The sequence below is a fragment of the Rhinatrema bivittatum genome, chromosome 4, assembly GCF_901001135.1.
Source record: "Rhinatrema bivittatum chromosome 4, aRhiBiv1.1, whole genome shotgun sequence".
NCBI lineage: Eukaryota > Metazoa > Chordata > Amphibia > Gymnophiona > Rhinatrematidae > Rhinatrema > Rhinatrema bivittatum.
The window spans coordinates 463,339,393-463,361,459 of record NC_042618.1 but is presented as its reverse complement, the minus strand read 5'-3'; the positions used below and the strand labels follow the sequence as shown (position 1 = coordinate 463,361,459).

The 22,067-nt window shown below is 47.4% G+C and overlaps 1 protein-coding gene across 1 annotated transcript in view; it reads left to right on the top strand.

Annotated features, from left to right (window-relative positions):
- The first annotated feature begins 2,187 nt into the window (after nt 1–2,187).
- Nucleotides 2,188–22,067, top strand: part of LOC115089151 (glioma pathogenesis-related protein 1-like) — a 211,027-nt gene continuing 191,147 nt past the window's right edge. The window contains exon 1 of the mRNA XM_029597152.1: nt 2,188–2,560. Within this exon, the coding sequence (XP_029453012.1) occupies nt 2,192–2,560 (369 nt within the window). The 5' untranslated portion in view covers nt 2,188–2,191. The remainder of the gene's footprint in view (nt 2,561–22,067) is intronic.

Genomic DNA, 22,067 nt, shown 5'->3' with positions numbered 1-22,067 from the left:
TTATGTGAGAGAGAGAGATTGGGAGGAACAACCCCTCACCTTTCCCCTGCTAATCCAGAACAATCTCAGGGCATCTGGGAATCAAAAGATTCCAGGTATGAACAACCAGGGATTTTTTTTTATCCTTTTAAAGTTTTAAGTATTGCATAGTGTTTGAAATATTTTATTGGTCTGGAAAATGTATATGTGTTTTCAATTATTAGATGTTCTATTTGTCAGCTGTTTTGAAATATTCTTTTTATTAGTATGGTTTTACTTCTATTGATCCTTTATATTTACTGATTTTGATGTTTTTTCAAGTATTGTAATATTTCTGTTTTTCCAATGTTGCAGTGCATAATAGTCTGGTCTGTTGCAGTTATCAGTTCAGTTTTTGTCTGCACATTTTTATTGATACTTTATGGTTACTTTATTCTGCATTTTTGTGAGGGTCTGTTTGTATCTTGCATCTGTGACTGAATTGATGTATTCTGCTAGTGTGGAGGTTCTATCTAGGGATCTGTAGCAGTTTGGATTTTTCTGTTTTCCTAACAGTAGGTGTATTGACTTTTTAGAGTCTGGTGTAATGATCACAGTGTTGCCTTTTCATAAGTAGGGTTGTTAGTATTTGAGTGCTGGCAGTTATTGCATAGAAACATAGAAATGACGGCAGAAGAAGACCAAACGGCCCATCTAGTCTGCCCAGCAAGCTATGCACTTTATCCATTTTTTTCCCCTTTTTTTTCTCTCCCACCTGTTACTATTGGCTTCCAGTACCCTCCAGCCCTAATTCCCCTCCACCCCACCACCAATTTAGAGAGCAGCGCCGTATCTGCATCCAAGTGAACGTCCGGCGCAATTAGGGGTAGCAACCGCTGTAACAAGCAGGCCACACCCTTACCCCATACTCTTACCCACCCCTGTTTTTATTTTTTTGTTTGTTTTTTTGTTTTTTGTTTTTTTTGAGATAGCAGCCCTCCATCCTTCCACTCCGTGAAGGTGGAACACCAACTACTGGCCACTAGCATCCCGCTCCGTGAATGCCTCTGTGGCTACTGCCGCTCCATGCAGTGTTTGAATGCCTCTGTGGCTACTGCCGCTCCGTGCAGTGTTTTGCTGCCTCCTCTTTATTCACGCCCTCTAGACTTGATGGCTCCAGCGGAGCGCACTGTTAACACACGATTGGATGCGTGTTTTCGACGCGCTAGCTTTATTCAGTAAGGGGTAATAGCGCGTCCAAAACGCTCGTCCAACCCCTCCGAACCTAATAGCGCCCGCGGCATGCAAGGTAGGCTAATTTCTCCGGGCACCCGGAAAGTGCACAGTTTTGATATGAAGATTTATTATATTGAAATTGTAATCGAGTTTACTTGTAGGTTTCTGAGGGCAAAGCCCATACCCAACATAAATTACAATAGACCTAATACCAATTGCAAGGATCTTTTTTGCAGGGTTTTTCAGCACGCCATACAAGTATAATATACATGTTGTAAATAATATTTTTACCTCACAAGATGTTTATTTTGGAGATATTTTAGCTCAATTTCATCAGGTTCCAGAATTAACATGGCGTGCTTTTGGGACCTATTGACACATGTGCTGCAGGGAAAGTACATGAGTGCATCAGTTACCCCACGGGCTGGTTTTGAAAAAATCCCCCAGGCCTATATTTTCCTGCAATCCACCACTGGTGAATATATATATATATATAAATTATATTGAATGTGTAATTGGGTACCCATGGGCCAGTATGGAGAAAAGTCCCCCTGGGCCACTACTTTCCCACAATCCGCCCCTGGCCTGGAAAGTGAAATATAAAAATGAGATATAATAAAAAGGAAACAAATGATATACAGTGATTAATTGTGAATGGATATTTTGGTGATAGATTCCTATTTTATTCAGTTTATTTTAGCCAATTTTCTGTATTAAAACCAATACATTTCATAGTGCTTAGCTTTCCTTTTAGTTGTCACTTAAAGTTCCTTGGTTATAACCCATTTGTTGCCCCGAATTTTGTTTCATTGTGCTCGGTAAAGTGGCCAATGCTATAAAACTGAACTGGCAAGACAGGGATAGGTAGTGTTGAAAAAGGGCGCTGTTGGTGGCACCACGGAGCCCTCTACTCTCATCGCATAATTTTGGAAGCCCTACTGAACATTAGAGCTGGAAAGATGCGGGATGCGGCCCCTGTTTAACCTCAGCTCGCAGAATGGCGCCAGCCGTCCGGAGCCTAGGCGCTCCTCGCCACGTGATTCACCTGCGCTCGGCGGCGGCGGCGGCGGAAGCCTTGAACTCTCGGAACGCCACGTTTCGAAGGCAACGGCTGCAGGACAGCGGTTTGCGCGGTGATCGAGGGCAGCGCGCGCGTTCCCCTGGAGGCAGTCTCGCAGGGATCATGGCAAGGGGACGGTTCCTGTGCCTCTTAGCTCTGCTGGAATTTCCTGTTTTTCAGCTCTGCGCGTCTGCACGCGCTCGGATGCCCGACATCACCGACCCCGAGTTCATTAAAGCGTTCGTGGACGAGCATAACAAGTTCCGCTCGGCAGTCAATCCGCCGGCAAGTAATATGCTTTACATGGTAAGGGAAACTTTGGCTACTTCGCCTGTTACGATATCTTTTTTTTTTTCCAGTTCTTGGAGACATTTTTTGTTTTGTGCGCGTCGATATTTTGAAATCTCCCTGCCCGGCAGTGGGCTTTTGGTCAGGTTGGAGCAGGAAGGCAGTGCATAATGAACACCGCGAACCCCTCAGTGTGAGCAGTTCCACACCAGGGTGCATCTCTCGCTAAAATTCTCTGCTAGGAGAGAAAGTGAGAGAACTGTATTTTGTGTAACCAACTAGCCTAGAGTGTTCCTTCTCTCTGCTGAGAGAAGCCTTGGTTTACCAGCCCATTGCCACTCTTCAGTGTCTTCTAACAGCGGGCCCAGTGACAGTCCAAACAAGTGATTTTATGCTTCCCATCCAGCAAGGGAGACCGAGACCAACAGGCTTGCTGATGTCGCCATCTCTAGGATCCTGTGGTGCGGGTGACACCTCAGCCTGCCAGTATGCTCAGCACTTTTAGTGGGCAAGCTTCCCGTGCTGTAAGCTGAGGCCTGGTTAGGTCAGGTGAAGAGCTTGGAGTGGAGTAGGCAGCTTCTGGGTTGATAGTCTTTGGGCTCTATTTTTGTTTTCCAACTTCAGTCTGTGAAATTGTTCTCATCACCCTCCTCTCCTATTCTGCGTTCTCCTCTTAGCAAAAAAAAAAAAAAAAGGGGGGGGGGGGCTTCCATCCTTATTGGCTCTTTCTCCCTCCTGGCTCTGTACTGTTGTTGCAGGGAAGAGAGAGAGGGTAGCAGTGTGTGGCAGCTGTTCTGGGGTGGGGGAAACATTTAATCGGTGGGGTTACTCAGCTGGGCTGTTCCCAGTTCCCACTGGCATGCTTGCTGCCACAGCAGGAACAGAAGCCAATTAGGCCAATACAGTACAGTGCGCTCCGGTGGAACGCACTGTTAATCCGCGATTGGATGCGTGTTTTCGACGCGCTAGCTTTACCCCTTATTCAGTAAGGGGTAATAGCGCGTCCAAAACGCTCGTCCAACCCCTCCGAACCTAATAGCGCCTGCAACATGCAAGGTAGGCGCTAATTTCTCCGGGCACCCGGATAGTGCACAGAAAAGCAGTAAAATCTGCCTGCAAAATTGAACGTTGGCTGTCAAACCCGCTGACAGTCGCTGCACCTGTCTGAAAAGAGACGCTAGGGACGCACTAGTGTCCCTAGCGCCTCTTTTTACCGCCGGGCCTAATTTAAATACATTTATTTACTGTATCGCGCGCACATGAGAGTGGCCTGTGCGCACGCCGGGAGAGCGGGCGCTCGCCTGCTCTCCCGCGATTTTTACTGTATCGGCCCGATAGGAAGGAGAGGGTATGGAGTTGAGCCCTCCTAGGGTTGCTAACTGCCCGCTTTTGGACCGAACAACCAGGTTTTTAGACATGCTTGCTGTGCAGTGTCCAGTCAGAAATATTGGCCAGATGCTAAAAGTCTGGTTTGCAGGTGGCTCCATGTCTCCCCCTCAGTCTCCTAGTTGCATCTATTTTTAACAGACGGAGACTGGGATGGCTCCACTTCAGCTAGTCCTGGGGGAATTCTGCCCTACTGTGGAGCGCAGAATTGCCCTTCTGCACAGAAAATGGCAGAGGAGACCCTGGCATGCTTCGAAAGGAGCGCACTGTTCGCAGCGAAGATGAAGGCCTCAGTGCGCCAGGGAGATGAAGGCCCCCGGTGCACTGCAAACGGAGCGTGCGTGCCATTTGCGGCGAGCATGAAGGCCCCCGCATGCCTCGGGATGCACTCCACTTACGGCAAAGATGAAGGCCCCGGTGAGCATGAATGTATATAGAGGTGTGAGGAGAGGGTGGGAGGGGAGGATGAGAGATGGGGAGGGGGGAGAGCAGTGGGGTGTTTGAGTGTGGGTGCCAGAGAGAGGGAGCCTATATGAGGACATTGTGAAGGAGTGTGTGAGAGATTGGGAGCTGGTGTGTATGAAAAAGGGATCCTGTGTATGTGAGGGTGCTGGCCTGTGTGAAGGGATTGTGTATATGTGAAAAACTTGTGTGAAGGAGTGCATGAGAGAGAGACACAGGTAGCCTGTGTGAGGATGTATACGTGAGAGAGAAAGGGAGCTTGTGAGAGTGTACATGCAAGAGAGAGGGACCCTGTATGAGGTGATGTGTGTGTGCAAGAGTGAGAGAGCCTGTATGAGGGTGTGTGTATGTGCACTAGAGAAAGGGAGCATGTGTGTGTGAGAGGGAGGGACAAAGGAAATCCTATGTGAGGGGCAGTACTGAGAACGGGGTCAAACTCTGGGAGTGGAGATAGAGTGGAAGGGGTTGAGCCGAGAGATACTGGCAGGTGGAGGAGTTGGGACCTGAGAGGGCAAAGTGGCCAGGGGACTAGGAAGAGAGAGTAGAAGGGACACGCTTTTACAGTGAATTTCTAGGGAAATTCTGCTTAAAATATTTAAAATTCTGCATCTTTAAGTAATAACGTTTTTCTGTATTAATTTAAAATATAATTACTTAAGGACCGTCATGTAAATTGTGTTATTTTGACCAATATAAAGTTTGCAGAATTTTAAATTTTTTTGTGCAGAATTCCCTCAGGAGTAGCTTCAGCCAAGAAAACCAATAACAGTAACCGTGATTCCACATTTGTGGCAAATTATGTTATAAAAACAGAAACCAGTCAAACCATTAAAACAAAGTGTGTTAGCTGGTACTTAGACATCAGAGACTGCTTCTAGATGCTGGGCACTTTCAGGAACCAGTAATGTTCTCAACTGACCATTGGTCATTGTATAGCACGTTACTTTCTTTTCATTCATGAGTATTTTCTTTATATTTTACCTTAGCATTAAACAATTAGACATTTTTAGTTCATCTAGAATGTTGATTTGATTTCTAAAGATCTCAGTTGTGCACAATTGTTTAAGCTTTCACGACTATGGTTGCATTCATGGAACTCGCTGTCAGTGAGACTAGAGTCCATTATTAATTCCATTTTAATTTTACCATTCGTGGGGATTAACCTCTGTTTTGTCCGGGCACACCTGATAGTTCTCACATGTGTGACACACTGAACACATGATAGTCACAAGGTAAATGTAAATGTACACTTTGCATCCACAGGAACTCCCCTCCCCAACTCTCTGCAATGGGTATAAAGCAGAACTAGAACCCTCTCTGTACAACTCACCATACAAAAAATATATTCTGATGTTATCTCAGTAACATAAACTCCCTCTACTACCAGGCACAAGAGCCCTACTTATAAAAACACAGTAGTTCACTACCAATGCATGTCCTATTGAGAAAACACAACAAATAAGGTGAGGTATTTTGCTAGCCTACATGCTAGTTAAATACCTCACCTCGGACATACACATAAAATAGACCTTCAGCAAGTACAGAAAGACCACAAATTACAAATATGTAAACAGAAACTGGAATAGAAACCAAAAAAAGCTGCTCTGCATGCAGTGCAAAACAGGAGAAATGGAAACAGAAATATAATACCAAGATCTTAAATAATGCACACAAACTAATTCATACAAAGTTACACCTGCATTATGGCATGCACTCAAATGTACTCCTGGGGAAATTCTGCGCAAAAAACCTGAAAATTCTGCACATAAAAACTGAAAATTCTGCAAACTTTATATTTGTCAAAATAACACAATTTACATGACAGTCTTTAAGTAATTACATTTTAAATTAATACAGAAAAAAGTTATTACTTAAAGATGCAGAATTTTAAATATTTTGAGCAGAGTTTTCCTAGAAATTCACTGTAAGAGAGTCCCTTCCACTCGCTCTCCCTACTCCCCTGACCACTTTGCCCTCTCAGGCCCCAACTCCTCCACCTGACAGTATCTCTCCCCTCCACCTCTAGGATCAACCCCTTCCACTCTATTGCCAGTCCCAGACTTTGACCCTGTTCTCAGTACTGCCCCTCACACAGGCTCCCTCTGTCCCTCTCTCTAATACACATACACACACCCTCATACAGGCTCCCTCACTCTCTCGCGCGCACACACACATCCCCTCATACAGGGCCCTCTCTCTTGCATACACACCCACACAAGCTCCCTTTCTCTCTCACATAGGCTACCTATGTCTCTCTCATGCACCCCTTCACACAGGCTCTGTCTCACACATACACAATCCCTTCACATAGACTAGCACCCTCACATACACCCAATCCCTTTTCATACACAGGAGCTCCCAATCTCTCACACACAACTCCTTCACAATCTCCTCATGTAGGCTCCCTCTCTCTGAAACCCACACTCAAGCATCCCCCACCCCCTCTTACCAACCAAGCTGTCTCTCACCCTCCCCTCTCTCACACACACATTCTCTCTGACCGGCATGCCCCTCCCCTCATATTGGCTCCATCTCTCTGAAACCCACACTCTAGCATCCCCCCACCCCCCTCTTACCTTCCATGCTCTCTCTCACACCCCCTCCCCTCGCTCACACACTCATTCTCTCTCACCAGTATCCCCCCCATCCCCCTTATCTCCCATGCTCTCTCTTACACCCTCCTGATCTCTCTCACCTTCCCCTCCCCTCTGACACACATTCTCTCTCACCGGCATGCCGCGAACGGAGCGCGTCCTGCGTGTGCCGTGGGACACACTCCGTTCGTGGCAAATATGAAGGCCCTGCACGCCGTTTGCGGTGAAAAGGGAAGGCCCCCGTGTGCTGCGGGACGCGCTCCGTTTACGGCAAATATGAAGGCCCGGCATGCCGTTTGCGGCGAAAAGGGAAGGAGCCCCCCCCCGTATGTCGCCTTCCCTTTTCGCCGCGAACGGTACACTGGGCCTTCATCTTCACCGTGCAGAATTCTCCCAGGAGTACAAATGGAACAGTCCTACCTATAAAAGGCAACACTACAAATATTAAACCAGGCCCTAAATACCACTACACTTCCAATTAGGAAAATAGAAAAAGCCAAGCTGCTATAGATCTCCACACAGAAATAACTGTAAAACTATATGAATAAATGTTTCAAAATAGCTGATGATCCAAAAAAATAAATACAGGAGAAAAATAGTGCACTCCAAAAAATTATCCATACACGAAAGGAGATGCAAACAAATAGATACAGTCCTAGGGGCGGATTTTCATACTCCGCGAATAGGCCTACTTTTGTTTGCGCTCCGCAAACAAAAGTACGCTGGATTTTAGTAGATACGCGCGGAGCCGTGCGTATCTGCTAAAAACCTGGATCGGCGCGTGCAAGGCTATCGATTTTGTATAGCCGGCGCGCGCCGAGCCGCGCAGCCTACCCCCATTCCCTCCGAGGCCGCTCCGAAATTGGAGCGGCCTCGGAGGGAACTTCCTTTTGCCCTCCCCTCACCTTCCCCTCCCTTCCCCTACCTAACCCACCCACCCGGCCCTGTCTAAGCCCCCCCCTTACCTTTGTCGGGGGATTTACGCCTCCCAGGAGGGAGGCGTAAATCCCCGCGCGTCAGCGGGCCTCCTGCGCGCCGGGATGCGACCTGGGGGCGGGTCCGGAGGGCGCGGCCACGCCCCCGGGCCGCCCCGGGCTGTAGCCACGCCCCCAGGCCGCCCCCGGAACGCCCCCGACACGCCCCGAAAACGCCGCACGGTTCGGGCCCGCCCCCCGACACGCCCCCTCCGAAAACCCCGGGACTTACGCGAGTCCTGGGGCTCTGCGCGTGCCGGTAGGCCTATGTAAAATAGGCTTACCGGCGCGCAGGGCCCTGCTCGCCTAAATCCGCCCGGTTTTGGGCGGATTTAGGCGAGCAGGGCTCTGAAAATCCGCCCCCAAGTGTCAGAAAAAAATTAAAGAAGTGATCTTCTTAAATCATTTATTTTTTTGTATTTTTACAATGGCAACTCTATTGCTCATCTTCTATATATAGAAGTTATCAATCGGGTCATTTCTTTAATTTTTTCTGACACTTGGACTGTATCTATTTGTTTACATCTCCTTTCGTGTGTGGTCAAAATAGCTGATGAACAGAATGACATCTAACAGTTTAAAAACTCTTAAAAATTATTAAAAATTCTCCAAACACTGATAAAATATTTCAAATCAGCAGACACATCACATAATACCCAATAATTAAAACGGCAGTCGATCAAGAAAAATGAACTTAAAAAGCCACCTTTACTTACCCTCTTCAACAGTTCTCCTACTCCTTTCCCTCGCAGGCCACACCAGAAGCAGCAGTAGGTACTGAAGCTGTCCTCATGGTCCTCTTCCTTGGGGACCATAACCTGTCTCTGTCTTTCGTCATCCCCCTGATTAGTCTTTCTCACATATACATGTTGCCTCTCTGATCAGTCTCTCTCAATCACACAATGCTCTCACTCTCTTACACACAGGCATTCAATCACACACATGCCCCCTCTCTCTCTCTCACACACACACACGCACACACACACACACAAGCACCCCCCCACCCCACATACACCGGCTCCCAGCTGATCATTTCCGATCTTCGGCCCCACCGACCTAGTCTCCTGTGGTGGCCAGCAGCTTCTGTCTTTTTGGCTCTGCCGGCTGTGGGTAACACATAACACACGTTGGTGCTTGGCGACACACTGGTGTGTCGTGACACACCAGTTGAGAATCGCTGCTATAACTGGTTCTAAAAATCTTTCTTTTATAAGTATAGGGGATGTGGATCTTATGTGGGCACCACAATGCCTAGGGTCTCCCGTTTCTTGATCAGAGTTCTCCTTTCCTCCTCACCTTCTTTGTTTGGGTGGGGGAGGGAATGGTTTGACCAAAAGAATCATGGGAAGGTGTCCTGCATTCACTGCTATGCAGTGTGCAGTCTCTTGGAGATTATATCTCCTGCTTTTATTATTAGGTCCCTTCTTGTCTATTTTTGGGTTCTGTACTGAGGAGGGAGAGAGGCAGTGAGAGTGACTGTGAGATCTTTAGAGAGGGAGGTGATTTTGGAATCGACCCTTTCCTGGTATGTGGCGTCTTCCTCTGTAACACTTCCTTTTTTTAGTGCCCTTACCATCCTGGTTCCCTCCAGTACTTTAGGCTGGAGATATAATAGAGGAGTAACTTCACTCAGTGTGGCCTCCTTCCAGTTCCTGGATTTTGAAGTGCCTCTGGAGAAGGAGGCAGCTATCTGGGACTTCCTCCTGCTGTCCCTCAGGCATCCGGGCAGTAACTTGGTGCCTGTAGGATATAAAGTGCTTCAGCTCTGCCTCTCTATGCCTCAGGGGAATCATGAAGATGTTTGAGATTATTTCTCCCAGGGTGTAGTCGCAGTATATCATCTGGAAGGTAGGGTGGTACATTTGATAGTACCACCCTCTTCCCTGGATTCTCTTGGGTCACAGCAGGAGTGTATGTACTGTGGTTTCAGCTAGTTCGGTGCCTGGTTAGTCTTTTTTACACATGCACTTGTTTTTACGTGCATTCCCTGAGCTTCCTGTCAGAGCGCAAGTTGGGCACTTATTTTGGCACAGTGTATGCGCCTTATCTGATGGTGCCTATAGCGAAGAAACCTAAGTGTCTTGCCCTATGTGTGACGTGTCACGTTCGGGCATCTCAGTCCAGTGTTCCTTCTAATTTGTCAGCGCTGTTTGGAGGCTCAGGGGGGGAATTGCTTCCCTCTGGTTTTGACTAAGTCCAATTCTTCCCAGTCTGGTGCGGGAATGGAGAAAGAGCTGCCAAAAGGGTTGCCTGATCCTGGAGCTTCCCTTACTGGTTTGTTGTCAGGGGAAGGTAGTTCAGGGAGAACAGGACACCTGCCCATGGGCTTTGGCCTGGATCCTTCAGCCTTTTCATGGCTGGAATTTTTTCAAGGACTGCTGTCTTTTTTTTTTTTTTTTTCTTCAGGTGCAGTCCTTGATCCCGGCCACCCTTCTCCAGTCACACAGTGAAATCCCGCATGTCTGGTACTACAGGTAAGCATCTGATTACGCCTGGAGGCGGTTTTCCTGATAGGGATCCAGATGGCATGGCTGAGGAGACTGATCCTTATTTCCTGGAGGATGGGGAGATGCCTCTGGGATTGGATCCTTATAGACCTATGTTGCAGTTCTTTCATAGAGATGAGTTACCGCATCTCGTTTCCCAGACACTGAAGATGTTGGGAGTACCTGGGTGTAACCAATCTGCTAGGAAGTTAGCATCTGGTATGCTCTCCTTCTCCAGAAGGGGAGGAGCTAGCTATCTGCTGTCACTCACTCTGCCAGGAGGGCGGAGTTAGCAAGCTGTTCTGCTGTTCTTCTGAAAGGGGAAAGGAGTAGCAATATAACATGCCCTGCTCCTCCAGAGGAGAGGAGTTAGCTATCTGTAGATCTGTTAGCGAACTGCTGTTAGATGTTCCTGTAAGGAAAGGAAGTAGCACTCTGTTACCAGTCTGTTATGGATCAACTCTCCAAGGAAGAGGCGTTGGCAAACTTGTGTAATGATACTCTTCTGAGGAGAGGAGCTAACAATAGGTATTATGTGCTTCGCTACTGAGATAGCAATCTTGTCATGCCCCCGCTACAGAGTAGCAATCTGTATATCTATATAAGCTGCTGGCAAGTCTTAGAGAAAGAGGAGTAGCTGTCTATATAATATTTCCATGAGCGGAGTTAGTGGACTGTAGTGGTTGGCTCCCACAAGGTAACAATAGTGAAAGAAATGACCACTTAGGATATGGTGAATCTCTGGGCCGATGGTAGATGACAGCGCCCCCAGGAGGAGATCCTGAGAGGAACCACTGGCTAGGCTAGAATATGAGATGAAACACAATAGTTCTTTATTAGACTGGAAGCTGGGCCACCAGGGGTGGCAGTAGTGAGTCGCTGTGTCCGGCAAGGCTGGAGTCCTTCTGATAATGGAATGTAATCTCTGGGTCGCTGAGCTGTAGAGAGAGACTAGAGGTAGTGAGTAGACAGGGTATACTGGATACAAGATGGTACACTCACAATAGTAGATGTCTGCAATGGTCTCTCTGTGGCATAGAGTCTTCAGTATATTCAGGAACAGGAGCCGTAGGTGAGCACTGGTTCCCACAAACAGTCTGTAATAAGAACTCACAATTGCTATATATGAAATGGCTTCTAGAGTAACCATGACAGCAGAGAGCAGCTAGGCCTCAACCTGCCCCACAGACAGGACCTGCTGCTGGTTTTTGAAATTTCATCCAGAGAACTCAGCCTTTTCTCAAATCCTCAGCCAGAACTTCCAGTGGGAGGCCTGATATCCAAATTTTACAACAATTGGATACCAATAACATCAGACCAATGGGTCCTATCAATAATAATAGTAACAGAAATGAAGGAGGAAATGAAATATTCACTCAGAAGCAAAGCATGCAATTCACAAGCATCTACTACTACAGAAACATTGATCTGAGTTAAGTTCCATGCTGTGTTCAGCCTCTTCCTCAGGCAGAACACAGATAGAACCCCACTAGATACAAATTAAAGTAACTATAAAGTTAATGTTTTTGTTGCACTGCATACAGTCTAGCTTCTTGCTGTTTCCAGTTCAGTTTTTATCTGCACACTTCTGATTATTCATTCCTCATACAAACAAAATCAAGAAGTGTAAAACAAATGTAAAACTATACAATTAAACAATACATGTTTCAAAACAGCTGATGAATAGAATATCCAGTAATTAAAAACTCATTTAAAAATTTTCCAAATACAAATAAATTATTTCAAAACAGCAGACACATCACATAATACCCAAAAATTAAAACAAAGTCAATCAAGAAAAACAACTTTAAGAAAGCCACCTTTACTTACCCTCTCCAGCCAGTCTCCTACTCCTCTCCCTTGCAGGCCAGTAGATGAGTAGAACACACCAGAAGCAGCAATAGCTGCTGAAGCTTGATCCTCAGGATCCTTAGCCTTAAGGCCTAAATCAGGCCACTTTCCTCAACCTTGGAGGGGTAGGCACCCCCCCCCCCCCCCGGAAACTAAAAGCCAATAAAATACATGACCAGTGTCTCTTTTTCACACACATACCAGTCATCCCCCCCCCCAACCACCTCTCTCTTTCTCTCCCACCAGTCATCCTGATCATTCTCTCTCTTTCACACACTAATCACCCCAACCAATCTCTCTTTTTTACACACTAGTCACCTCCAACCATTGTCTCACTCTCACACACACACACACACACACACACACACACACCTGTCATCACCTCTCACCCCCCTCACTCCATCCCCAACCTTCACCAATGTTCATTTCAGATTGGAAAATTGATTCACAGTTCCCTGTTTTCCAGTCTTCCCTTGTCTCAGAGTGCCTCTTAGCCAGGCTGCATTGGGGAGGAGCCAGAGTCAGAAGCATGAGCTTTTGTCCCTGCAGTACGTCCCATCCTTGACCTAGTACAAGTACTAAAATGCTGCTTTTTCTCCCCTGTTTCTTAGGACCCCCCCCCCCTGCCTCCCCTTCCCCCAGCTCCAGTTTTATATGCTGCTTGAACCTGGTGGCCGTCTCCCCTCATCATGGGGACAGCCTCCTCCCATGAGCCCCGGCAATTCTCGGGTAAGGAGCATAGTTCCTAAACCTAAACCAACTCGGCAAATGGGACCTGGAAGCATGGGGTAGGAGGAGAGGGAGAGACTGGCCCCGACCCCCAGCCTGAATATTTTTTTTCTCACATTCGTTGTCAGCAGGCAGCACTCACGAGGCAGCGGGGACCAGGACGGGGGCAGGCACAAAGTCTCAAATAGGCTGCACGGCTGCGGCTTGCTACTACTAACCCGACGTTTCTGAGAAAGTGGGGGAGAAAGAGGATCTGTCGCTGGGCAGAAACTCCTTCTTCTTAACCATTGCCCCACACTGGTCCCCGCAGCTGATAACAAGACACAAATAGGCTGCAACGCCACAGGGCCTCTTTCTCCCCCATGCCAGGTTGCGCAAACAAATCTGTGCCCTCGCGTAAGTTTAAAGATTTGCCCCCTAGTCAGTAACTATCAGTCTGTCTCATCTACAGCACTGCCTTGCTGGGAAACCTACACTGGAATTCCCCTATACCAACGGGGTGAGAAGGGTCCCCTCTGCCGAGGGTCCCGAGACTGCTTCATCCAGACTATCTCACTACTGCCACCTCTGGTGTAGACATCAAGCTCTACAATAAAAGATCTAATTCTGTGTTTGTGCGTCTTGAGTCTAGCCCAGTACTGTGGCTCCCCACGGGGCTCCTCCCCTTGAGCATGGTCATCTGCCACAGTACCCAAGAATCCACCCAAACACCGCTTAACCATAACATTACCTTCCCAGGGACAGAATGCAGACTCTTGATTGCATTAGCTCAGATTTTATTCAACCAAAATCAAGCATCAGCACGCCAAATTCTTCAACGTCTAGGTCACATTGCGGCAGCCATCTATGTAGTTCCCCACACGAGACTGCATATGCGGCGCTTACAATGGAGCCTGAAAACTCAATGGTCACAGTTCTGGCAGCCCCTCAACTACAGAGTTCAACTCACCCAAGCAATTAAAGCAGACATTCAGTGGTGGCTCTCTCCCAGCAACCTATCCTCAGGAGCTCCCTTCCAGTTGCCCCCTCATCAACTGATGCCTCCAGGAAAGGTTGGGGAGCCAACCTCGACAACCTAAAAACTCAGGGACTTTGGACCCCACAAGAATCCACGTACCAAATCAATCTTCTAGAGTTACGGGCAATCTGGAGAGCGTTTCAGACCTTCTCTTCTCAAGTCCGCAGAAAAATTCAGAACAAGTCGCCATGTTTTACATAAAGGAGGGTCCAGTTCATGGACACTGTGTCGAGAAGCGATTAGAATACTTCAATGGACAAAAACAGTCCAGGTATCCCTCCAGGCCACTTTCCTTCTGGGTCTGGACAACGTAACGGCGGACTGCCTCAGCAGGGTTTTTCACCCAAACGAATGGATGTTAAATCCAGAGGTGGCCCTAACCATCTTCCAACAGTGGGGCTTTCGCACAATAAACCTCTTTGCCATGGAAATTAACCATCAGACTCAGGTCTTTTGCTCCATCTACTCCAGCAAACTTCGATATGCCCTTGGATGCCTTTCTCATCCCATGTATATCGGGCTTAATGTACGCCTACCCTCCCATTCCGCTGATATCACGGACAATAAAAAAAAAATGCATTCAAGATGTAGCGGACATGATCCTTATCGCCCCAGCATGGCCAAGACAACCATGGTATGCGTATCTCATGCGACTTTCCATACATCCACCAATACTGCTGGAGAACCATCTGCAACGTTTAACACAAGAAGGAGGCTCTCTCCTCCATCCATTCATCAATCCCTGCATCTCACGGCATGGAGATTGAAAGGCAAATATTAAACCATCTAGGCCTATCCTTGCAAATAGAAGATATACTCATTATCCCAGGACAAGTAAGATGCTAGTCCTCACATATGGGTGACATCAGTAATGGAGCCCTATCATGGAAAACTTTCTGTCAAAGTTTCTAAAAAGCTTTGACTGGCACACTGAGTGCACTGAGCATGCCCAGCATGCTATGATCCCTGCGTCCACAGGAGTCTCCCTTCAGTCTTCTTTTTTCCGCTCTGCAGTAAGCATAGCGATTAGGAGCTCTGTGAGAAATTCTAACACTTTTTTTTTTCCTCACGGAAAGATTTACATTTTTACTTCACAAACACTTTTCCCTGCACGGGTCTTCTTCCGTGTTGGTTTAATTCGACATTCGGTGAGTACTATGCCATGTTTTTTTGGTCGGTTCCTGTCACCTTTCTGGCTGCCAACCGACTGCAGCCTTCCCTCTCCCTATTTTTCAGTTAGTCACACATGGCCTGCAAGTGTCCCTCTGTGATACTCTGCTTGGCTATTAGCGCTAGTGGGACAGGGACTTCCATGGTTACCGGTGCCGCCATGGCCCCGGTAGATTCAGGTCCTTTATTTTCCTCGGTACCTTCGTGCAGTTGATACCCCATCGCTACCGTCGGTACCCCCTTCAGGCCATCCTGCATTTTTTGATGCCACAGGTACCCCATCCCCTGCGGTACCCTGATGCCATCCTCCCTACATCGTTTCTATCAGTGCCATCTATGTTTTCATCCATGGCACTGATTTTTTTCCTTAGCTTTTATCGGTGCTATCGTTGCCCGGATGGATACCTTATCCCAGGACAAGCAGGATGCTAGTCCTCACATATGGGTGACGACACTGACGGAGCCCTATCGCGGGAAAAACTTCTGTCAAAGTTTCTAGAAACTTTTGACTGGCAGCCTGAGGCTACTGAGCATGCCCAGCATGCCATGATATTCTCTGCCACAGGGGTCTCACTCCAGTCTTCGTTTTTCCGTGCTGCCCTCAGCATCGCGGTGACAGGAGTCCTTTGAAATTTTCTCACTAATTTTATTTATTTATTTTATTTATTTATTTTAGTTTTTTCTATACCGGCATTCGTGAGAGTATCACATCATGCCGGTTTACAATAAACAGGGGAGTGATGAGAGGTATAGTGAACGAAGTAAATAACAGGTGCTGAACCAAAAAACAGTTACAATAAAATAATTTTGACTGAAAAAGTCACTGTTTTCTCTATTTTCCCCATTGGGGTCTCACTAAATCTCATTTGTCAACAGACGGTGACAAAAACAATTGTTTTTTATTTTTCTTCTCTTCTCAGAGATTTTTCATCGATGGCTGTCGATAGAGACATGGCTTCAGGCTTCAAAAAATGCCCGGTCTGTAACCGGACCATGTCAGTAACAGATCCACATCTTGAATGTGTAATCTTTTTAGGAGAAAAACATGAAATCTCTTCATGTGTACAATGCCAAGAAATGACCCCCGAAAGGCAGAATAAAATGTCACAACTTTTCCACCTCCAATCAGTGCCTTCACCGTCTACTTTGACGAAATCATCACCAACAGGGGTCACTAAGAAACTTCTTAAGAAACGGCGAATCGAGGGATCCGATGATGCTTCATCACCAGTACCGTCGACATCATCGACCAGGTCAGTGTCGGAATCGAGGCCTAAACACAAGCACCGACGTCATCGATCCTCTGTGTCTCCATCGCTCCCTCCCTTGGGGGAGGGAGCGATCCTCCCAAACACAGTCTCGCAATTCCCATCCATGAGGTGCTCTTACAATTACAACTCATCTGGGAACATCCCTGCATGGTTCCTGCAGTGAACAAAAGAGTAGATTCTACTTACCTTGTGCAATCAGCACCAGGCTATCAAAAAACTCAACTTCCCCACCACTCGGTGGTCATAGAATCTGCGCAGAAGCGTTCCAGACGAACAAGAACCGTTTCATCTATCCCTCCAGGCAAAGATGATAGATTCCTGGATCAAATGGGTCGCAAAATCTTTCAAGGAGCAATGCCTGACCTCCAGGATTTCAGCATACCACCTCTACATGACCCAGTACCAGAGAAACCTCTGGAAACAAATGGAAGAGTTTGTGCCATCCCTGCCTGCACAATATCAAGAGGCAGCACAAACCATCATCAACAAGGGATTAGACACAGGGAAACATGAGGTCCGAGCCGCCTATGAGACGGCTTTGAGAGTTGCTGCATCCGGCATCAGTGCCAGAAGATGGGCCTGGCTCAGAGACTCCGATCTGAGACCAGAGGTACAGGATAAGCTCGTCGACCTTCCTTGCCTTGGGGATAATTTGTTTGGCACCAAGGTACAAGACGCAGTTTCACAATTACATGAACACACTGAGACCCTGCGACAATTATCCTCTCTTCCGCATGATCCATCAACACATACTAGCCGCAGGCCCCCACGAAGGGACACTAGGCGCCCATTCTACAGACAAAGGAGATGATATCCTCCTTCATCCAGACCGCGGCCTCCCAGGTTCCAACAGCGACCACAACAGAGGCAACAAAGAACAACTAGGCCTCAACCAGCTCCACAAACTGGATCTGCCACTGGATTTTGAGATCATATCCAGAGAACAAGGCCTCTACTCCAATCCTCGACCAACACTGCCAGTGGGAGGAAGACTGTCCACTTTTTACAACACTTGGACGTCAATAACATCGGACCAATGGGTCCTCTCAATTATACACAGAGGATATCAACTCAACTTCATAACCATTCCTCAAGACCTTCCACCGACTTCCTCTCATCTCAGCAAAAATCATTTGCTTCACCTACAAACAGAATTATCCACTCTCCTGAAAGCCAGGGCAGTAGAGTTGGTGCCCCCGGCTTCAGCAGGGCAGAGGATTCTATTCCCGTTATTTCCTCATTCCAAAGAAAACCGGCGGCCTACGACCAATCCTAGATCTCAGAAATCTCAACAAATTTCTAAAAAAAGAAAAATTCAGGATGGTCTCTTTAGGCACCATGCTTCCCCTTCTTCAAGGAGGAGATTGGCTTTGTTCTCTGGATCTTCAAGACGCTTACGCTCACATTCCAATATTCCCTCCTCATCGCAAGTACCTGCGTTTCATGGTGGGTCATCAACATTTCCAAATCAGAGTACTGCCATTCGGACTTGCCTCTGCTCCCAGAGTTTTCACAAAATGTCTGGCAGTAATAGCAGCCCACTTGCACAAGCAAGGTGTCCATGTCTTCCCCTGTCCAGACGACTGGCTCATCAGAAGTCAATCTCAAGAAGGAGCTCTGTCTTCTCTCAATCACACAATTACTCTACTTCACTCCAGGGGTTTTCTCATCAATTACCAAAAGTCCCATCTTACTCCATCTCAACTGCTCCAATTCATAGGAGCAGAACTGAACACCATCCTTGCAAGAGCCTTTCTACCCGAAGATCGGGCAGAAACACTATCCTCATTAGCAAATTCGATTCACTCCGGACATCAGGCAACAGCCCATCAGTTTCTAACCTTACTAGGCCATATGGCCTCCACAGTTCATGTCACTCCTATGGCACGGCTTGCCATGCGAATTACCCAATGGACTCCAAGGTCACAATGGATACAAGCCATTCAACTGCTTCATTATCCAATTCAAGTAACCCACCAACTAAGATCATCTCTACTTTGGTGGGTGAACATGGACAACTTGCGCAAGGGCCTACCTTTCCGGCAACCAGTCCCACAGATAACGTTAACTACAGATGCATCTACCTTGGGTTGGGGAGCTCAGACACAATCTCCAAACCCAGGGTAGTTTGACAAAGCTCGAAGCAACTTTTCAAATCAGTTTCCTGGAGCTTTGAGCTATATGTTATGCGCTACATGCGTTCAAGGACTGCCTTTCACACAAGACTGTTCTCATCCAAACGGACAACACAGTTGCCATGTGGTACATCAACAAACAAGGAGGTACGGGCTCGTATCTCCTCTGTCAAGAAGCTGCACACATCTGGGGCTGGGCCCTGAAACACTCAATGTTCCTCTGGGCCACTTATCTGGCAGGCATTCACAATTTAGTGGCAGATCGCTCAGTTGTCAGTTCCAACCACACGAATGGTCCCTGGTTCCCTCAGTAGCGACCAGGATATTCCAGCGTTGGGGACAACCAATAATAGATCTCTTTGCGTCACATCTGAATCACAAAGTGGACAATTTCTGTTTTCTACGCACCCACAAGAACCAGTCAGCCAAGGACGCCTTTGCTCACCCTTGGAACAGGCCTACTATACGCGTATCCTCCGATATCGCTCATAACCAAGACTCTAGTGAAGCTACAGCAGGACAAAGGGTCCATGATACTCATAGCCCCGTACTGGCCTGAACAAATGTGGTTTCCCACACTCCTAGACCTCTCAGTCAGAGATGCAATTCGTTTGGGAGTAGCTCCCACTCTCATAACTCAGGATCAGGGTTGGTTGCGCCATCCCAACCTTCAATCCCTATCCCTGACAGCATGGATGTTAAAAGCTTGATTTTACAACCACACAATCTTTCAACCAATGTATCTCAAGTGCTTATAGCTTCACGTAAACCTTCCACACGAAAGAATTACTCTTCCAAATGGAAAAGATTTACTATGTGGTGCAGACAAAAGAATATAGACCCTTTCACCTGCCCCACAACCTCTCTGTTAGGCTACTTATACCATCTATCAGAATCTGGTCTCCAGACTTCATCTCTAAGAGTCCATTTAAGTGCAATCTCAGCTTACCATAACAAGATTGGAGATGCACCAATATCCACACAGCCTCTTGTCAGCAGGTTTGTGAGAGGTTTAACTCACCTTAAACCACCAATTCGGCCACCAGTCACAGAATGGGACCTGAATTTGGTATTAACAAGACTCATGCGTTCTCATTTTGAACCCATAGATTCTTGTGATCTTAAATTTCTCACATGGAAGACTATCTTCCTCATAGCCATTACATCAGCTAGAAGGGTTAGTGAATTATAAGCACTTGTCACGTATGCACCCTATACAAAGTTCCTCCCTGACAGAGTGGTTCTCCGTACACATCCAAAATTCCTACCTAAAGTAGTTACGGAATTCCACTTGAACCAATCCATAGTTTTACCCACATTCTTCCCAAGGCCTCATTCTCACCAAGGCGAACGGGCTTTACATACATTGGACTGTAAGCATGCACTATCTTACTACCTAAACCGCACTGCAGTCCACAGGAAATCAAATCAACTCTTTGTTTCCTATGATCCAAACAAACCAGGGAAAGCAGTGAGTAAACATACTCTATCCAACTGGTTAGCAGATTGCATACAGTTTTGCTATGAAAAAGCAGGCTTTCCTCTCCAAGGGCGAGTAAAGGCACACTCAGTAAGAGCAATGTCAACTTCAGTAGCACACTATCGTTCGGTACCAATCCTTGTCATATGTAAAGCAGCAACATGGAGTTCTCTTCACACCTTTGCAGCTCATTACTGCTTGGACAAACAAGGCCGACAAGATTCAGCCTATGGACAATCTGTCTTAAAGAACTTGTTTCCAGTTTACAACCAACCTGCTGTGATCTTCGGCTCACAAAACCCACCCGCCACCCCGTGGAGTTGGGTCTCAGATTTTTCCTCAATTTACTTTTGCTAAAGCTTAATGCTACATACGAGACTGGAGTGAGACCCCTGTGGCAGAGAATATCATGGCATGCTGGGCATGCTCAGTAGCCTCAGGCTGCCAGTCAAAAGTTTCTAGAAACTTTGACAGAAGTTTTTCCCGCGATAGGGCTCCGTCAGTGATGTCGCCCATATGTGAGGACTACACCCTGCTGTCCTGGGATAACACCTATTACAAGGTAAGCAATTTTGCTATCGACGAACACCTTGTCTCGTCGCTGCCATCCATATTCGGGTCAATGCCACCGCTGCCCTGGGCACTTCCATCGATACTGGGGTCATTTCCATTGATGCCATCCTTTAAATTATGGATGCCATCGATGCCCAGGACTTTTTCATCGATTTCCATCAATGGCCATCAATACCAGGTCTATTTTATTGATTGGCATCGATGGGCATTGATACCGGGGTCCATTCCATCAATGGGCATCGATGCCGGGGTCCGTTCCATCGATGGGCATGTCTGTGGCATAAATGCCATGGACGTCATTGTTGCCCGAGTCGATCCAATCGATACCGTCGATGCCCGTGGCCATACCACAAATATTGTCAGCGCCCGCTTCCATTCATCGATGATCTTGACACCCACGTCATTCCCATCGGCATCTTCAACGTTTTTATGGATGCAGTCATTGACACCGTCAATGCCGGTATCATTTTTTCCGAAACCAGCGATGTTTTTTCGATTATTCGATGCCACATCGTTCCCATAGATACCTTTGCTGATGTCGTCAGTGCTCTGTCACTGTCAACATTGCTGGACGAGTCATCAACATTTTTCATATACATTTTTACGTTACTCTCGAGGCCGCTTTGGCCGCCCTCGACACCGTCAATGCCGACATAACACCGCCACATAATGCCCTCGCCTGAACACAGTGCTCCATGCTTTGGGTTCTTAAAGCCCCGTATCAGGAGCAGAGCAGGCATGCTGACAGTCCATCATCGATCGCCATCCAGGACAGCGAGGGCTTCCATCTCGGCGCTGAGGAAAGACCAGGTCGAGCACCGTGGTATCCATTGTCACCGACACGATGACCGTCCGCCACCGACGCCATCCTGCACATTGCTGCTTTCCTTCTCGATGCTGGACAATGCTCAGACCGAGCAACATCACCATTGCCATCGGCACTGTTCCGCACAGTTTTGGCAGTCCTTCCTGCTCCAGAAACACCGGATTGAGGTCCGAAGAATTCTGCACTGGCGCAAAGAGATATCGAGCCGCTGCGACAAGGGTCGGGTTCACGAGAGCGTTAATCGGCTCCCCAGTTCCCAGGGTTGCCCCACCGACATCGGTGCGGGATTCTGGATCTCCGCTCATTACGGTCTAAGCGTCAGCCACGCCCAGCCTTGTCTCCTCTATACCTGCGCCACCATACCAGGTATCGGCGTTGAGACGGACGTTTACATTCACAGGCTACCCCTCGAGGACTCCGGAAATCCACCGAGCCAGCAATCTTCACTGGCTCGTCCTTCGGCGGTTCACGTCAGATGGTAAGTACCTGCTTCTGCGGCATTCCCATTGAGATGTGTTCTCTAATTCGGGCCACATGGTTCGTAAAGTTCTAGGCCATGTACTTTCCAAG